Below are 17986 nucleotides of genomic sequence, written 5' to 3'. Positions count from 1 at the left end.
CAAGGGGCCGCTGTCTCCTACAGTATGATCGCCTTACTAGTTAAGCGTAGAAGAAGTAGTAAGCGTCCGGGCGAGGAAAAGAGAGAAAGCGAAGCAAGGTGTTGCGATAGAGTTGCGCGGAGAGCGCCGTGAAAAGTGGCTGTAAAAGTAGCATATTTTGATAAAAGTTTGTTATTTTCTGTAATGTACTGATAAACAGACTTTCAACTATTTTAGATTCATTACACACAACTGAAGTAGTTAAGCCTTTTACTGTTTTAATATTGATGATTTTGGCAAAAAAGTCCAGAAAAAAACAAAAATCCATATCTAAAAAAATTTGCATATTTCATCCGACCAATACAAAAAGTTTTTTAATACAAAAAAAGTCAACCTTTAATTAATTATATCAGCTATGCACTCAGAAATGACTGCTTCAATACAGTGTGGCATGGAGGCAGTCAGCCTGTGGCATTGCTGAGGTGTTATGGAGGCCCAGGATGCTTTGATAGCGGCCCTAAGCTCATCCACAGTTTTGGGTCTGGTGTCTCTCAACTTCCTCTTCACAATATCCCACAGATTCTTTATGGAGTTCAGGTCAGGAGAGTTGGCAGGCCAATTGAGCACAGTAATGCCATGGTCAGTAAACCATTTACCAATGGTTTTGGCACTGTGAGCAGGTGCCAGGTCATGCTGAAAAATGAAATCTTCATCTCCATAAAGCTTTTCAGCAGATGGAATCATAAACTGCTCCAAAATCTCCTGATAGCTAGCTGCATTGACCCTGTCCTTGATAAAACACAGTAGACCAACACCAGTAGCTGACATGGTACCCCAGACCATCACTGACTGTGGCTACTTGACACTGGACTTCAGGCATTTTGGCATTTCCTTCTCCCCAGTCTTCCTCTAAACTGGCACCTTGATTACCGAATAACATGCAAAATTTGCTTTCATCTGAAAAAAGTACTTTGGACCATTGAGCAACAGTCCAGTGCTTCTTCTCTGTAGCCCAGGTCAGGCGCTTCGCCGCTGTTTCAGGTTCAAAAGTGGCTTGACCAGGGGAATGCGTCACCCGTGGCCCATTTCCAGCACACACCTGTGCACGGTGGCTCTGGATGTTTCTACTCCAGACTCAGTCCACTGTTTCTGCAGGTCCCCCAAGGTTTGGAATCGGTAATTATTTATCGGCCCTTCTCCACAATCTTTCTCTGGGTGCAGTCACTTCTTCTGGTTTTTCAGCGTTTCCTGCCACACTTTTTACTTCCCACTATGGTGCCTTGATACAGCACTCTGGGAATAGCCTATTAGCTCAGAAATGCCTTTCTGTGTCTTAGCCTCTTGCTTGAGGGTGTCAATGATGTCCTTCTGGACAGCAGTCAGGTCGGCAGTCTTGCCCATGATTGCGGTTTTGGGCTTTTAAAAGCCTCAGGAATCTTTCGCAGGGGTTTTGAGTTAATTCGTTAATGCAGATGATTAGGTTTAGTAGCTTCTTTAGAGTGCCTTTTCATTAAGCTTGTGAACAATAAACCGATATGACCGGTTATCCGGTTTTACAGGTGAGAGATACAGCTGTATAGATAGTAAAGTTACCATTCGACAGTAATTAGCCATTAAATATTCAATTAACCGATAGTAGAGAGAGAATTCGGCTATCGCGAGCACAAGAATCGGCTTCTAATGCCTAGTTCAATGCGATGTTTAATATGATAATAATTTAGCTTTAACCTCACATGCTGCACTTGAGTCATTCACCACACAGCACACTTAGATGGTGACCGGCGACCGCCGTCATGGTTGCCTTAACTTCCCATTCATTTAGGCAGAACCGCTGGTAGTCGCCGTCATTACTCGATCGTCATAACGTGAGAGCGACGTGCAGCGATTGAATTTCAACGCACCCAGGAAAACTAAAGTCGGACTTTGAAGCCAGCCAGATCTGTTCGAATGGGACAGAGTTAGTGTGAAGCGGTACAGACATCGTGAGTTTTTAACCCTGAAAAAGAACCCACTACAATGGTGGAAAGGTCGGCATATTGTTTCCACAAAACGCAGTCTACTTGAACATGATCATGTGGATCAGTTGATCTTGCTTAAGAAAAATCTGCCCTTCAAAAAAGATATAGACAGTCATGAGGAATAAAAAAACGTGGAAGCACAGGCATAAGTGAATGACCTTGTTGTGTATAAGGTTAAAGTAATGATTATAGACCTGTCCGTCTAAAATGCCATGTTTTTATTCCCCCAGTTATACCAGTGGTAAAGCATAATTTATTGTTTATGATAACACTAGCAGGTTTAATTCTTTTTTTTTCTAGAGCTGCTGCATATAACTAATATTTTTTGCTTGTAAGATATTTACGTTGAACGTTTGCACTTAAATTACTTACCTATTGTGTTCAAAACACCAGGAAATACATTAATTAAATTACTGCACTTTATTGTTTTCTGTCACTCGAGTCTTATTTTATTATCAATCCCATACAACAAAATGACAGTCATATAGGAAGCTTTTTTTTTCTTTTTTCATAAAAAAGTAAAACATAACATTGTTATGAAATGTTGTTGTTTAATTTAATTTGTAATCTTTTTTTAATGTTTAAAATACTGTACGAACACACACAACAAATGTTTACTATCGTATCGTTTACACTCTGTATCGAACCGTATCGTTCTTAAACTGTATCAAATCGTATCGAATCGCTCGGCCGTAAGAATGTATCGTTTTTTAATCGAATCGTTACCTGTGTATCTAGATACATATCGAATCGGCTCCATGCCAGAGATTCCCAACCCTACTTTTCATGATATGCAATTTTTTTGAGATAGGGATTTTTGGTTTTCTTTGACTTTTTTTTCTTTGCCAAAATCATCAATATTAAAACAATAAAAGGCTTGAACTGTCAACTATTTTTAATCTCCGTTCGATATATAAATCACTTGGGGACATATCCAATGTGCATTTCCGTTTGTATTTTCATTTGTAGCTTAGAATGTAAGAAATAAACATGAATAATGATTTTAAAAAATCTATAAGCAATTATAATACGCATTGCATTGACGAAAGTATTGTGAAATAACCCGCTTTGAGTCGAGCCATCTGCCAACGGCGACATCTGGCCGTTTCCTCTTTTCGCATCGATTTATTTCTAGCACTCTTCTTCTTTCGTACTTCAGGAAAAATTAAATCTCATGGGTTGCGGAGAAAAAAAAAGTTAAATTAAGTGAGCCTGAGAAGCTTCGATGCTTAAAAATGAAGCGAGTTCTTTGATGGAAGAAGTGCAGGCGAAGCAGTAGGGGTGGCGTGGTTCAGTGGTAGAGTAGTTGTCCCCCAACACAGAGGTTGTGGGTTCAATTCTCCGCCCTGATGAACTCGCCTAAGTGTCCTTGAGCAAGATACTGAACCCCACGTTGCTCCTGGTGCTGCGTCACCAGTAGGTGGATGGTAAGATAGTGTAAAGCGCTTTGAGCGCCTGTAAAGGTGGAAAAGCGCTATGTAAGTATAACACCAACCAACCAGTACAGTAAATTGGACAAAGTCAGTGTATACATTTACGAAATATTTAAATTCTGAGCCTTCAGATTGAGGTATTGATAGCGATGACTCGAATTTTTATATGTTGATCAGATTTATTGATTTTCTTTCTTTTTTTTTTTTTTTTACTCCAGTGATGTGTAGTCGTGATGGAACTTCCAAACGCTTTAACATATAACGCTGAAGTTTTAGCGCCTGAACGTTTCTACTTCCGGTTCACTTGATACGACATTTGTTTACCCATCCGGGTTATGCAGTTCTTTTGCGTAGTGTTCTCCTAACCAAAAGCTCCGTCAAAACATTCTCATCGGGTAAGTACCGACGTAACAATTTAGTGGACTAAAGAGTCCCATTTAAAGCACAGTGGAAGTCGTTTGTTTATGTTGAAGTTGCGTAGCTTTACCTAACTTAGCTTAGCTTGCGAGCTAACACAAGTTAAAGCACTCCGATTGCTTTGGTTTAATGCCGCTTCCGATTTGCAAACTTTGTTTTCAGGAAAAGTAGATCGGTTAATTTGAGAGTGATTACATTTAATTGTGTAAGACCCTTCTCCGCTTGTCTTTTATGCAACAAATTACTACGAAGTGAACGCCAACGCAATCCCAAAAGTCCAGGTCAATGACGAGAGGAAAATTCAGCTGACCAACTGAAAAACAAAAGAAAATGAGGGTAAGATCATCACATAAGTTGTTGTATTTTTCATGCAATATCAGACTTGCTTTGACGTGATTGCGGATCATCCATATGGTCGGGTTTCTGGAGCACACACATAATTTGTTTATTTACTCATAGCTGCTAAAATTAAACGATCTTGTGTTGTGAAGTATAATACAGCAACAATTTCTATAACAGGGGTCCCCATCTGCCGGGCCGCGGACCGGTACCGGTCCGTGGCGCATTTGCTAACAGGCCACACATAAATAATAATTTAATAACGACCGCATTCTGGTCGAATTAACCCTGTGCCCCTGCTTAACACACCAATATCCCTGTCTACTCTAGATATAATACTACGGGATAGATTAGAATGTCGTCATAGAAATCCATTGATTGGACTGCTAGCAATACATCTTGTTTGTGTATATAATATATCTATGTGCGCTTGTCCTCGATAATAACGTATTACTAGTCCGCTGGCGCAGCATATTTGTTCCCGGAAATAATTAGCCCTCACACGAGCGAAGATGACTGGAAAACAGACGTCTTTGGAGATATTTTTACGGCGAAAAGGACATCTGACGAGCCTACAACCTGGAAGACCTACGAACTACGAAGGAGTGGATTCGTGACCCGTTTGTGAATAAACCGAGTGATTCGAGCATGTCTGTGCAACCGGAAGATCAACTTGTAGAGATCGCAAATGACGGCGACCTTATTAAACGCACATTTGAGACAACAACTACTGAGGTTCTAGATTAAAGTCATGCCGGAATATCCTGACATCGCTATGAGAGCACTGAAAACCTTGCTACAATTTCCAACATCGTGTCTTTGTGAAGCGGGCTTCCTAATTAATTCTTAACGATAAGGCGAAGTCGTTAATGGTGAGAGTGGTGTGCAGTTGTTGTGTGCAGGTTACATGGCAGGATGTATCTGAGGAGAACTTTTCTACAAGTCCTTCCATGATCAAACGTAAGTTAATATTCCTTTCTTTCAAGAAAGTTTGTAGTGTTTACTTTGGAATCGCTGCATTTGCGCATTTTGTGGCTATGTTTAACGTTACGTGCATTCGCAGAACCGCAACGTTGCAATTTTTGATGGGTTGCAAAATTTGTCAGAACACCGGTCCGTGAAAAAAAGACCCAAATACCACCGGTCCGTTGTGCGAAAAAGGTTGGGGACCCCTGCTCTATAAAGCATACAACAAATTATTACCAATTAGCCTGTATTTCCAATGTTTTAGAGGGCAAAACGTGTATAATTTTATTTCGTTTGGAAAAGCCATTGTATTTCTGGATTACATTGTTACTTTTAAGCTCTTAAAAGATACTGTACGTCAGTGGTCTGTCCAAAACAGTGCATTTCCGTGTGCACTGCCCGACAGCTCGCTAACATTGAATGTCCTCCAATAAAACACAGGCTTTGGTTTTTCCTTTTTTTTTTTTTTGTATGAACTCATGATTAAGCGGTAAAAGATGGATGGATAGATGGTTGGATGGGTAATTTGTTGAAGTTTGTGAAACATGCATGCATTCAACACAACCGAACAATACATGCCGGTATACAAATACTGTACCATATAGACTCCACACTTCACGTCCAGTGGGGCAAATAAGTATTTAGTCGACCACCAATTGTGCAAGTTCTGCTACTTGAAAAGATTAGAGAGGCCTGTAATTGTCAACTTGGGTAAACTTCAACCATGAGAGACAGAATGTGGGGGGAAAAAAACAGAAAATCACATTGTTTGATTTTTAAACAATTTATTCCCAAATTAGAGTGGAAAATAAGTATTTGGTTACCTACAAACAAGCAAGATTTCTGGCTGTCAAAGAGGTCTAACTTCTTTTAACGAGGTCTAACGAGGCTCCACTCGTTACCTGTATAAATGGCACCTGTTTGGACTCATTATCGCTATAAAAGACACCTGTCCAAAACTCAGTCAGTCATACTCCAAACTCCACTATGGCCAAGACCAAAGAGCTGTCGAAGGACACCAGAGACAAAATGGTAGACCTGCACCAGGCCGGGAAGACTGAATCTGCAATCGGTAAAATGCTTGGTGTAAAGAAATCAACTGTGGGAGCAATTATTAGAAAATGGAAGACATACAAGACCCCTGATAATCAATCTCCCTCGATCTGGGGCTCCATGCAAGATCTCACCCCGTGGCGTCAAAATGATAACAAGAACGGTGAGCAAAAATCCCAGAACCACACGGGGGGACTTAGTGAATGATCTACAGAGAGCTGGGACCACAGTAACAAAGGCTACTATCAGTAACACAATGCACCGCCAGGGACTCAAATCCTGCACTGCCAGACGTGTCCCCCTGCTGAAGCCAGTACAGGTCCAGGCCCGTCTGCGGTTTGCTAGAGAGCATTTGGATGATCCAGAAGAGAACTGGGAGAATTTGTTATGGTCAGAAGAAACCAAAATAGAACTTTTTGGTAGAAACACTGGTTCTCGTCTTTGGAGGAGAAAGAATACTGACATGCATCCGAAGAACACCAATCCCACTGTAAAGCATGGGGGTGGAAACATCCTGCTTTGGGGCTGTTTTTCTGCAAAGGGACCAGGACGACTGATCTGTGTATAGGAAAGAATAATTGGGGCTATGTATCGAGAGATTTTGAGTGAAAATCTCCTTCAATCAGCAAGGGCATTGACGATGAGACGTGGCTGGGTCTTTCAGCATGACAATTATTCCAAACACACAGCCAGGGCAACAAAGGAGTAGCTTCGTAAAAAGCATTTCAAGGTCCTGGAGTGGCCTAGCCAGTCTCCAGATCTCAACCCCATAAAAAATCTGTGGAGGGAGTAGAAAGTTCATGTTGCCTAACAACAGCCCCAAAACATCACTGCTCTAGAGGAAATCTGCATGGAGGAAAGGGCCAGAATACCAGCAACAGTGTGTGAAAAGCTTGTAAAGAGTTACAGAAAACATTTGGCCTCAGTTATTGCCAACAAAGGGTACAAAACAAAGTATTGAGATGAACTTTTGGTATTGACCAAATACTTATTTTCCACCATGATTTGCAAATAAATTCTTTCAAAATCAAACAATGTGATTTTCTGTCCCCCCCCCCCCCCCCCCCCCCCCACACACACACACACACATTCTGTCTCATGGTTGAGGTTTACCCATGTTGACAATTACAGGCCTCTAATATTTTCAAGTGGGAGAACTTGCACCATTAGTGATTGACTAAATACTTATTTGCCCCACTGCATGTATATATATATATATATATATATATATATATATATATATATATATATATATATATCCGTCCGGCTCTAAACCCCCCGGTTGCAGACCCCCGTCGTAGTCCTTCTTTTTCCATATGTTTAGCCCTAATACATGCTACATTACCTCAACAATAATACTCCTTCTGTCAACGGAATGATTTCAAGGAGTAGGGGGAAATTGTAATAGCCGTTTTAAAGAGTTTTACTAGTTATGGTGGGAAGGTTCATAGTTTTTTTGTTGTTCGTGAACTACATTTCCACCCAAACGCATGTCGAGGTACCATTAACTTAGCAAGTAGAGGTATGACAGTCATTTTTAGAGTGTCCCAGAGTTCGCAAAACTTGAAAAAAGCGCTTTGATCAAGGTTTCGTCAGTCGTGATTGCGTCGGCTGAAACAGCCTGATAACACAGATTTAAGTACACCTGCCCCTCGTTATCGGAGTTAGTGCGCCGGCGCTCTGAAAATTGAGCCCCGCCTCTCGGCGCAAATTCATTCAAACTTGGCCTTCCGTCCAAAACTGCCGTCCACGGCTCACTTTCGCCGAAATGTCCGATCCAAACTACTGTAATGCTCCGGATATGGGGAAGAAGGAGAGGAGTCTGTATTGGCTCACCCACTTTATTTTGGTAACAACAATAAAGAAAAACGATTAAAAAATAACAGCGCGCTCCCGCGACATGGGATCGTTATCTCTCGCTTTCTCAACCGTTCTCCCATTCTTCGTACTCGCTTCCCCCTGCGTCACAGCTCCCCAGCCCGATCATCTCTTAAGGGGGCCTCGCATTGTTAAGGACGTTACAATACACAATGAATAGGTTGCCACTGAACTCTTCACACTCGGGTGCTGCTAGTTTGAAACGGCCTTAAATTTTTCATCACAGCTGGTCCTTAAATGACCTGTATATTTCTCCACATATTATAAAAAAAGCTGCAACCTGAATATCATGGCAAAAGCTCGACTTTAGCAAATCCCGTGATTTTTTTTTTTTTTTCCCACCCAGTGTTCCGCAGACATCACTGTAGAAGATGTTCACCCTGAGAAGCACGATTCCCTCCACTTGAAACAGAAGGAGTCCGAGATGCTGTGTATCAAACAGGAGGCAAATGTATTTAACATTACATTTTTGAGAAAGTTCATCAAATCATTTTTTTCAGTTTTTTAATTGTTTAGTTATATTACTTGAACCTCTCAAGATTGTTAAAATTTCTATTAAGTATCTATATGACCAAATATGTTAGAAAACTCACAGGCTTCCATAGGGTGTCCTAATTTTTTCACATGACTGTAGTTCATGATAAATAAAGGATGGAAAGTATTAAACAATGACATTGAGACAAATAAACAAAAACAACGTATCGTGATAAAAGTCAAAACGGATAAAATTCAAAGCATCAAAACCCTTAAGAAATAAAACCAGGCAACCCTTGTCTGATTAAGAGGACAGTCTGGAAAAGTGGGTCTTTACTAGGGTTGGGAATCTCTGGCATGAAGCCGATTCGATATGTATCTAGATACACAGGTTACGATTCGATTAAAAAAACGATACATTTTTTAGGCTGAGCGATTCGATACGATTCAATACAGTTTAAGAACGATACAGTTCGATACAGAGTGAAAACGATACGATAGTAAACATTTGTTGTGTGTGTCGTACAGTATTTTAAAAATATAAAAAATACCACATTTTTTAATAGCAAAATTAAACAACAAAATTTCATACTAATGTTTTATTTTTTTATGAGAAAAAAAATTAGGCTTACTATATGACTGTCATTTTGTTTGATGGGATTGATAATACAATAAAACTCCAGTCCCAGACAACAATAAAGTACAGTAATTCAATTACTGTATTTCCTGGTGTTTCTAACACAAGAGGTAAGTAATTTAAGTGCAAACTTTCAACGTAAACATCTTACAAACAAAAAATATTAATTATATGCAGCAGCTCTTGAAAAAAAAATTAAACCTGCTAGTGTTATCATAAATAAATATTAAATTATGCTTTACGACTGGTATAATTGGGGGAATAAAAACATGGCATTTTTGACAGACAGGTCAATAATCATTACTTTAACCTAATACACAGCAAAGTCATTCACTTATGCCTGTGCTTCCTCATTTTTTATTGCTCATCACTGTCCATATCTTTTTTGAAGGGCAGATTTTTCTTGAGGAAGATCAACTAATCCATATGTTCATGTTTAAGCAGACTGCGTTTCGTGGAAACAATATGCCGCCCTTTCCAGCATTGTAGTGGGTTATTTTCAGGGTTAAAACTCACGATTTCTGTACTGCTCCACACTTCACACAAGCTCTGTCCCATGCGAACAGATCTGGCTGCCTTCATCACTTCAAAGTCCGACTTTTGTTTTCCAGGGTTCGTTGAAAATCAATCACAGCACGTCCATTGTTTTAGCATGTTGCTTCGTTGCCACTACTAGTTTCGTTTTGGGCTGTGAAGAAATTGCTACGGAGCGTGCGTTACAGTGGTTTCGTTAGCTCTCGCATTGTTATGACCAGTGTTGTTAGTAACGGCGTTACAAAATAACGGCGTTACTAACGGCGTTATTTTTTTCAGTAGTGGGTAATCTAATTAATTACTTTTCTCATCTTGGCAACGCCGTTACCGTTACTGAGGACGGAAAGGCATGCGTTACTATGCGTTACTATATTGGTCGAAAAGTCTGAGGGAGACGGACTCACCGAGACGACAGAGCAGAGCAGGAGCGGGGAGGAGGCAAGAAAGTTGTAACGCCGAGCAAACGCGATGCTAGGTAGCTCCAATAATACATGTTGTAGCCGATAGCCGACAAACTACGCCCGCATGTTATTGTAGATATGGTAGACATGGTAGATATCACTTGTACTGTATATAGATATAACTAGATGCAAAATGACAGCCGCCATCTTAAAGCAGTAGGCATTTTAGGACGGCTCTGTTGTAGAGAACCTTCCTCGCGAACCTAAGTAACTTTTTATCTAAAATACTTCTAAATCGGCAAAATCTTGACTTGAATCTATCTTTAAATGATGAAACAGTTTTCAAACTTTCATATGTCGAAAGTAGAGAGAAGGGAACTAATGCAATAATGGGAGCAATTTTAACAACTTTTAACAGTTGATTCAGGGTAAAGGGTAAATTAGGGTAAAGAATTGGGCTCGGGCCAATTGTACCAAAAACCTCCACAAAAAACTTCATATAGTGTGGCCAATGTTTTTTTTTTTTTTTTTTTTTTGGAGGGAAAAAAAAAAAAGTAATTATCACCAATTACTTTGCCAAGTAACTAATTACTCTTACATTCAGGTAATTGAGTTAGTAACGCAATTACTTTTTGGGAGAAGTAATTTGTAACTATAATTAATTACTTTTTTTCAGTAAGATTAACAACACTGGTTATGACACGCCCGTGACGATCGGGTAATGACGGCGACTAGTAGCGGTTCTGCCGAAATGCATGGAAAGTTGAGGCAACCACGACTGTGAGTGCTTGTCCATATTATATCATGCGTGCGGTCTCGATCTAAGTGTGCACTGTTTGGTGAATGACGCGCTCTTGTGTCATTCACTGAAAGACACAAGCGCAGCATGTGAAGTAAAAGCTAAATTATCATATTAAGCAATGCATTGAACTAGGCATTAGAAGCTGATTCTTGTGCTCGCGATAGCCGAATTCTATCTTTACTATCGGTTCACTGAATATTTAATGGCTAATTACTGTCGAATGGTAACTTAACTATCGATACATCTGTATCTCTCACCTGGAAAACCGGATATCTGGTCGTATCGGTTTATCGTTCTCAAGCTTAGTCTTTACCCATGATTTAAAATGTTATTTATTTATTTATTTTACCCAGTGTACCGCAAACGTCACTGTCGAAGGTCTTCACCATGACAAGCAGGATCCCCCACACGTTAAACAAGAAGAGGAGTCCGAGATGGCGTGTATCAAACAGGAGGCAGAGCCAGAGACCCCCGACATGAAAGAAGAAGACCAGGAAGTTGAAATCCCCAAGTTTCCAATGGGTGTGAAGAGCGAAGAAGACGAAGGACCAAGCGCAGAGAGCGGAGCAGCGAAGCCTTCGAGCGACAGCTCATTTCAGCACTTGACAACAAAAGCAGAGGGACGATTGCAACCGAACGGCCTCTTAGCTCCGCTTTCGGACAGCGACGACGTAACATCACATTCTTCTGACTTTAATACTGATGAGGAGGATGATGACTGTGACCAAAATGCTTCAAAATCCTTAAAGAAGTCATCATTGAAAAGAGACACAAAGAAACGTGCGGTTGGGAAACCTTTTCCCTGCTCACTCTGTGATAAAACATTTTCAGCGAAATGGTATTTAAAAGTACACATGCGTACACACACCGGGGAGAAGCCTTTTGGCTGCACATCTTGTGGTAAACGATTCACCATTAAGGGAAATTTATCCAAACACACACGCAGCCACACTGGAGAAAAGCAGTTCGCCTGCACACTTTGTGATAAAAGGTTTTCTCAGAAGATTACTTTAGAAGGACATAAGTACACACACACTGGAGAAAAGCCTTTTGCCTGCACACTTTGTGGTAAAAGATTTTCTCAGAAGATTACTTTAGAAGGACATAAGCGCAGACATTCCGGAGAGAAGCCTTTTGCCTGCACTAATTGCGATAAAAGATTTTATCAGAAGACTCATTTAGAAAGACATAAGCGCACACATACCGGAGAGAAGCCTTTTGCCTGCACACTTTGTGGTAAAAGATTCATCGATAAGGGAGATTTAAACCATCATACAAGAACACACACTGGAGAGAAGCCTTTCTCCTGCACACTTTGTGGTAAAAGATTTTCTCGGAAGACTTCTTTAGAACGGCATAAGCGCACACATACCGGAGAGAAGCCTTTCCCCTGCACACTTTGCGATAAAAGATTTTCCGAGGGGAATAATTTAGAACGGCATAAGCTCACACACACTGGAGAAAAGCCTTTTGAATGCTCACATTGTCATAAAAGATTTTCGAAAAAGAATAATTTAGAACGGCATAAGCTCACACACACTGGAGAAAAGCCTTTTGCATGCTCACATTGTGGTAAAAGATTCGCTCAGAAACAAACTATAGCAAGGCACTGTTGGAATTGTTGTGCATACAGTTAAAATTTATGCTTTCCTTATAGTTAGGTACCAGATAGGATAACCTCTGTCTAGTTAGCCTTTCCTTTGTTCTGGGCAGAGGTTACGCTAGACATTTTCGTTGTCTGTCATTTTGACTGACAGTGTCATAAAAATCCGGTCATAGTCTATTTTTACCTGTCACTTAAATTTTTAAAATGATAATGATGACATATTCAATAGTATGTAGTATTCATTCATTTTTAATTAATATTGTAACGCTTGCTTGGCGGCGAAAAATTAGACACGGAAGTCGTGGTATTTTTCTCCCTTTTTACTCTGCTTACCGCCAACAACTCCGCCCCCAAAGAAAAAGAGGCAACGAAATAGACCCCAATCACCAACGTCACACAATGATCTTAATTGTGGTTGTCAGCCCAAAATCTTCTAAATATATATTAAATGCATCTTACCAGATATAAAAAGACTACTACATAGTCTGTGGTGATCGTTTGGTACCCAGATTTCTTGTCAAATTACAGCAGTCCATCTCGCTCTCATCTTCGGGTCTCTCAGAATTCGGTAGAACTTCAAGTCTCTCCGTCTATCTTGTCTGTGACAGCAACCAACCGCCACACACGCCTTCACCATTTTGGTTATTAATATTAACGAGCAGAAAAACACGCCGTAATAGGAGGCATGTACGTAGCGGTAATGTGTAAACATGACGAGCTGACACACAATATGGCGGCTCCGGTCAGGGGGGCGGAGTTGTGACGTCATGTGATTGGGGTCTATACACAGGCGGCAATCTTGTCCATCAATTGGATGACGCGCTGGCACACCGGGTGAACCAATAAGAACCTCGCGTTGATGTGTCAATCACGGTGCCGCCGCCAGACCCCGGTGACGCTACAATATTCTGACAGAAGAGCCAACGACGTCATGCATTAAGAGAGACAATAGCTAATTAATATGCTAACTCGCCACCCTGTGGTCTGGGGTGTGAATTGCAACCTGTCAAAATGACGTACGGACTTCAGTTGTTTCCATCACCGTTTTAAAAAAACGGTCAACGACGGAAAATATCCAGTTAACGCGACCCCTGGTTCTGGGCCATGTGGCCCTCATGTGATCTACTCAATGTCCCATGATGCCTTCCTGACCCCTCCCATCCTATTGTTTTCCCCTGAATAAATAAGGCTGCTTCACAGCAGCTTGGGGGGAGCAGCATCCAACCTCCACAAAAGCTACATCGACTTCCTGCGTGTTCTTCTTAGCCAAGCTAGGTGTACATAAACCTAGCTTCAACTCTAACATTTTCTTGGTCCTTTCGAGCCGGGACGCAACATATCTGGACGACGCCAGCCAGCAAGAACTATCACTATCAAGTTTCAACTTTTTACTGAGGTGAGGTGATTTTTCTGGTTTGTTGGCGTCCAAGGATTGACGTGTTGCCGAAGCACAGTAGAAGAACAAGCGGGAGGTAGGTTTAGTTTTTGTTGTATGACTGTGTGTGTAAAATAGGTTAAATTCCTTCGAGCGGTAACTCGTAAAAGCGTACTAAAATAGGTTTTGCAATGGTTTCCTCCGAGCGGTAACTTGTAAAAATTAGGACGGTTCGTGTAATCGTTGAGAGCGGTAACTCTCAGAAACTAGGTTTGGTATTCCTTGAGAAGTTACTCATAAATTACTAGGTTTTATACGCGCGTATAAAAGCCTTTCCAAGGATTCTCATCAGGACTTGGAAGAATACCTGAAGGACTTTTGTCTTATAGGGGGTTTAGTTGGGTTTGGTATTCCATCCTTGAGAAGTTACTCAAAAAAGTATTAGGTTTTATACAAGAGTATAAAAGCCTTTTCAAGATTCTCTCAGAACTTGAATAAATTCCCGAACGATAGTTAGTCTAATAGGGGGTGTGAATGAAAACGTGTAATTTTTTAAAAACTGTTTTACAGGTGTGCGGGTGCTGAGCACATGGATGCTTCTAACGTGTTCTTCTAATGTGTTTGGTTGCTAATGTAGCTTGTGTTCCTTTGTGTATGTCGTTCGTTAAAACGTTTGCTAGTATGCTCATTTCTGAGTTAAATTGTGTGTAAAACATAGTGTTCGACAGTAACTTGTAATTGGAGCTAGTCTGTTAGCGTTACACCAAATCGATAACATAGGGGAATAGAACAGCGAAGTTTGAACATATTGATTGCGTGTATATGAAGGCACATTACCCAGTTTCAGAAAAGTACTTAAAGAAGTGGCGAAAGAAGTTTAACTTTAATGGTAAACTGGACTTTGAAGAGATCGAAGTTATTATAAATTGCATCAAGGCGAAAGCGTGTGGCAATAGAGATAGACAGAAAAAACCTGGCTTAACTGAGGCATATAGGTGGCTTTCTGAAGCAAAGAAACGGACAAAGTCAAATGGTATCTTAGCATACAATAAATTTAAGAGGGACAATGTGACTGTGAGATCTAATCAAACTCCTGCTTCTCCGCAGCGGGAGGGGGAATTTGTAAATGGGGAGGTCTCACCTAGTGCACAAGAGGTACCCCTCTGTGCTAACGTCTCTACTTCCGTCTGTCCTCCGGAAGCCAAATATCCAAAGCTACCGATTCAAAGTAACACTTTGCCAATTTATAACCCACCAGCAATGCAGGTTATAACACGTAGCCAAATGCAACATAGCTTACACAGTTTACCGGAAATGGGAGGAAATCCAATTGTAAGCGACGCATTTCCAGTGATTGAAGTTGCGAATCCAAATTGCACTGATGGACGAAACCCCACAATGTTAGTTTATCGTACATGGACAGTTGAAGATGTCAAAAAAGCGGTAAACGGTGTCACAAACCCTCAAATTAATGTAAACCATTGTATTGAGGATTTGCAACACTTTATTGAATCTTACCATTTGAATGGTGTAGAAATTCAACAAGTGTATATGACACTTCTAGGCAAAGATTGGGCACATGTCCGAGGTGATTATATTCCCACACGAGGTGAGAATATTTTAGCGCACAATGACGGAGAGCTCACAAGGAGAATTGCTGAATTGAATCAGCGTTTGAGAACCAAATTCAAACGGAAAGCCGATTTCAGTATAATTGGTCAAACAAAACAAAGAAATGATGAATCTTTTGAGGATTTTGTTATTCGTTTGACCGAAGTTTTTGAACAGCACAGTGGTTTAATGGAAGATTATGATGATGCTGGTCCGTACAGACAACAATTACAGAACGCTCTACATGCAAACAGCACTAAGAGAATCCATGATTGGATTACTAAACACCAGATTGGCTATCCAACTAGTACTCTACAAGAGTATATAACACATGCAATCCATGCTGATAGAAATTGTAAAAAAGAAAACGCAGGTGTATACCTATTTGCGAAACAAGGTAGTGTTGAAATGTTTTTCCAAGAAGTACACAAAAGTGCAAATTAATAGAGACTAATCTAGCCGATTCGATGAAACTGCAACTAGTTTCCCCGCAACTATTTTCTGACGAAGATGACTTCAAATTGGAAGAAAATAGCCCAGCCGACAAATATTGTGAAGATTTGTTTTTAAGTGACATGCCAAGTAAGCCAGAAATTACATTATGTGTAAATGGCACCCCGATGACGTTTCTCTGTGATTCAGGTTCTTGCAGGACCACATGCTGTGACCCTGTTCCAGGTGTGAAACCGAGTGGGGAGACAGTGATGGTCAGAGCAGCAAATGGTCTCTCTTCCCCCATCCCAGTCTCAAACCTCGTGCATATGAAAGACCCAAAATGCCTTGCATGTTCACTCAGTGTCTTGCTATATCCTGAGTGTCCAGTTAATTTGCTAGGACGCGATGCATTGACAAAATTACAATTGGCCTTAGTACCCACACCAGATGGACAATTGTTGATCAAACGGGGACAACAATTACTAGATGGTGATGTTTTTGTTCATTTTAGTTCATCAAATAGTTTGTGTTCCCTCAAAGTAGAAAACGGTGAATGCGACACCCTAATTGGCGAAATGGGCAAAATCAGAATTGTTGAAGAGGATATGCAAACTGAGTTACATGTGTCTACGACGTTGCCAGCAAGACATTTATTTGTCTTGTACAGCAAATTTGGCCTTGGAAAGATTTACGACATTAAATTCTTCTACTGTTCTTCCCACAGAAGGTGACGGAAAATCACACGATTGCCAGGAGGTTGCCGAGCAATCCACCGAAGCGCAATTAGACCTGACCGATACAGCTTTGCCAGAAGCAGTGGAGTTGTTTGTCAACGGGTCCTCTAAAACAGATTGCATGAAACACGAAAACGGTTTGCGGTCGTGACTTCGTGAAATTCTGAAAGCTGGGTCGCTTCCCGGTTCCTATTCAGCTCAAGCTGCAGAGCTTGTGGCTCTAACGGAAGCCAGTAAACTAATGAAAGGTGAAAAAGTCACTATTTATACGAATAGTAAAGACATTTTTTCTTCTGTTCATACTTTTGCGAAATATTGGGACAATAGAGGCGTGATCACTTCCACTGGCAAACCTGTAAAACACAAGGACTTGCTCGTCAATCTACTTGATGTGATCGAATTACCTCAACAATTGACTGTATGCAAATGTGACGTGCACACCAACGTCACAGACAAGATTGCAAGACGAAAGGCATTTGCTTTGTTCTGGGCCATGTGGCCCTCATGTGATCTACTCAATGTCCCATGATGCCTTCCTGACCGTTTCGTTTGTTTACAGCTGGGAAACGCTGTTATAAAAGGGAAGACAACTTGACTTGTACGTTGATGGACATATATCGAACATATATCGTTTGCGTTCCACAATGATGATGACAGCTCGACTCCCCGGGAGAGGCCGAGAGAGAGGCAGGAATTGTGAGACGGTGGTTCGCCGAGATCGCCGTGATCCAACTACGAACTTGTGAACGGCAGCATCTTTAAATATAAGCTATTGGAGCTGGAATTACCGAGGACGGGAAAAAAGCACATCTAAATGCCGCCGAGGGCCTCCGTGATGTCGCTATTAGTTCACGAGGCTCCGGAGCTCTGCGGTCTGATATCACATTCTCGTATGCTATTTTTGCAATACTTTTATAAATGTGATTTATTGACCTGTTTTGGACGTGCACCAATCGTTTTGAATAAAACAAGATATGGAATCATGTTTAAATGTTTTATAGGGAATGGGACGTACTACGTCATTGTTTGGACGCGCCTCCATGCTGGCAATATGATTCACTTCCGGGCCGGCAGAGTCAATGCGGATTGTAACGTGTGGTAGTGCTAAGCTAACTCTTTCGGTGTTTTAGAAAGAAAATATGGGTGCTTATTGTTGCGTTACCGGGTGCAACAGCGTCTCCTACGACAAAAAAAGGTGTTAGGAAAAATGGACTCACTTTTCACCGTTTTCCTGCATGGAGGACCAAATATCAGATCACGAAGGTACGACGGATGGCTGGATTGCAGCGGTTCG

At 41.0% G+C, this 17986-nt stretch overlaps 1 protein-coding gene across 7 annotated transcripts in view; it reads left to right on the top strand.

Annotated features, from left to right (window-relative positions):
• Window positions 1-15978, top strand: part of LOC130915778 (gastrula zinc finger protein XlCGF8.2DB-like) — a 36576-nt gene extending 20598 nt beyond the window's left edge. Inside the window, exons 1-5 of one of the 7 annotated variants that reach the window (XM_057835865.1) lie at window positions 3741-3825; window positions 4100-4183; window positions 5076-5146; window positions 8430-8534; window positions 11285-15978. In XM_057835865.1, the coding sequence (XP_057691848.1) occupies window positions 8508-8534; window positions 11285-12568 (1311 nt within the window). In that variant the 5' untranslated portion in view covers window positions 3741-3825; window positions 4100-4183; window positions 5076-5146; window positions 8430-8507 and the 3' untranslated portion in view covers window positions 12569-15978. The other 6 variants (XM_057835846.1, XM_057835915.1, XM_057835873.1 and 3 more) reach the window with 6 other exon arrangements.
• The last annotated feature ends 2008 nt before the right edge of the window (window positions 15979-17986 follow it).

This window comes from Corythoichthys intestinalis, chromosome 1 (assembly GCF_030265065.1).
Source record: "Corythoichthys intestinalis isolate RoL2023-P3 chromosome 1, ASM3026506v1, whole genome shotgun sequence".
Classification (NCBI taxonomy): Eukaryota; Metazoa; Chordata; class Actinopteri; order Syngnathiformes; family Syngnathidae; genus Corythoichthys; species Corythoichthys intestinalis.
This window is presented reverse-complemented; position numbering and strand designations above follow the sequence as displayed.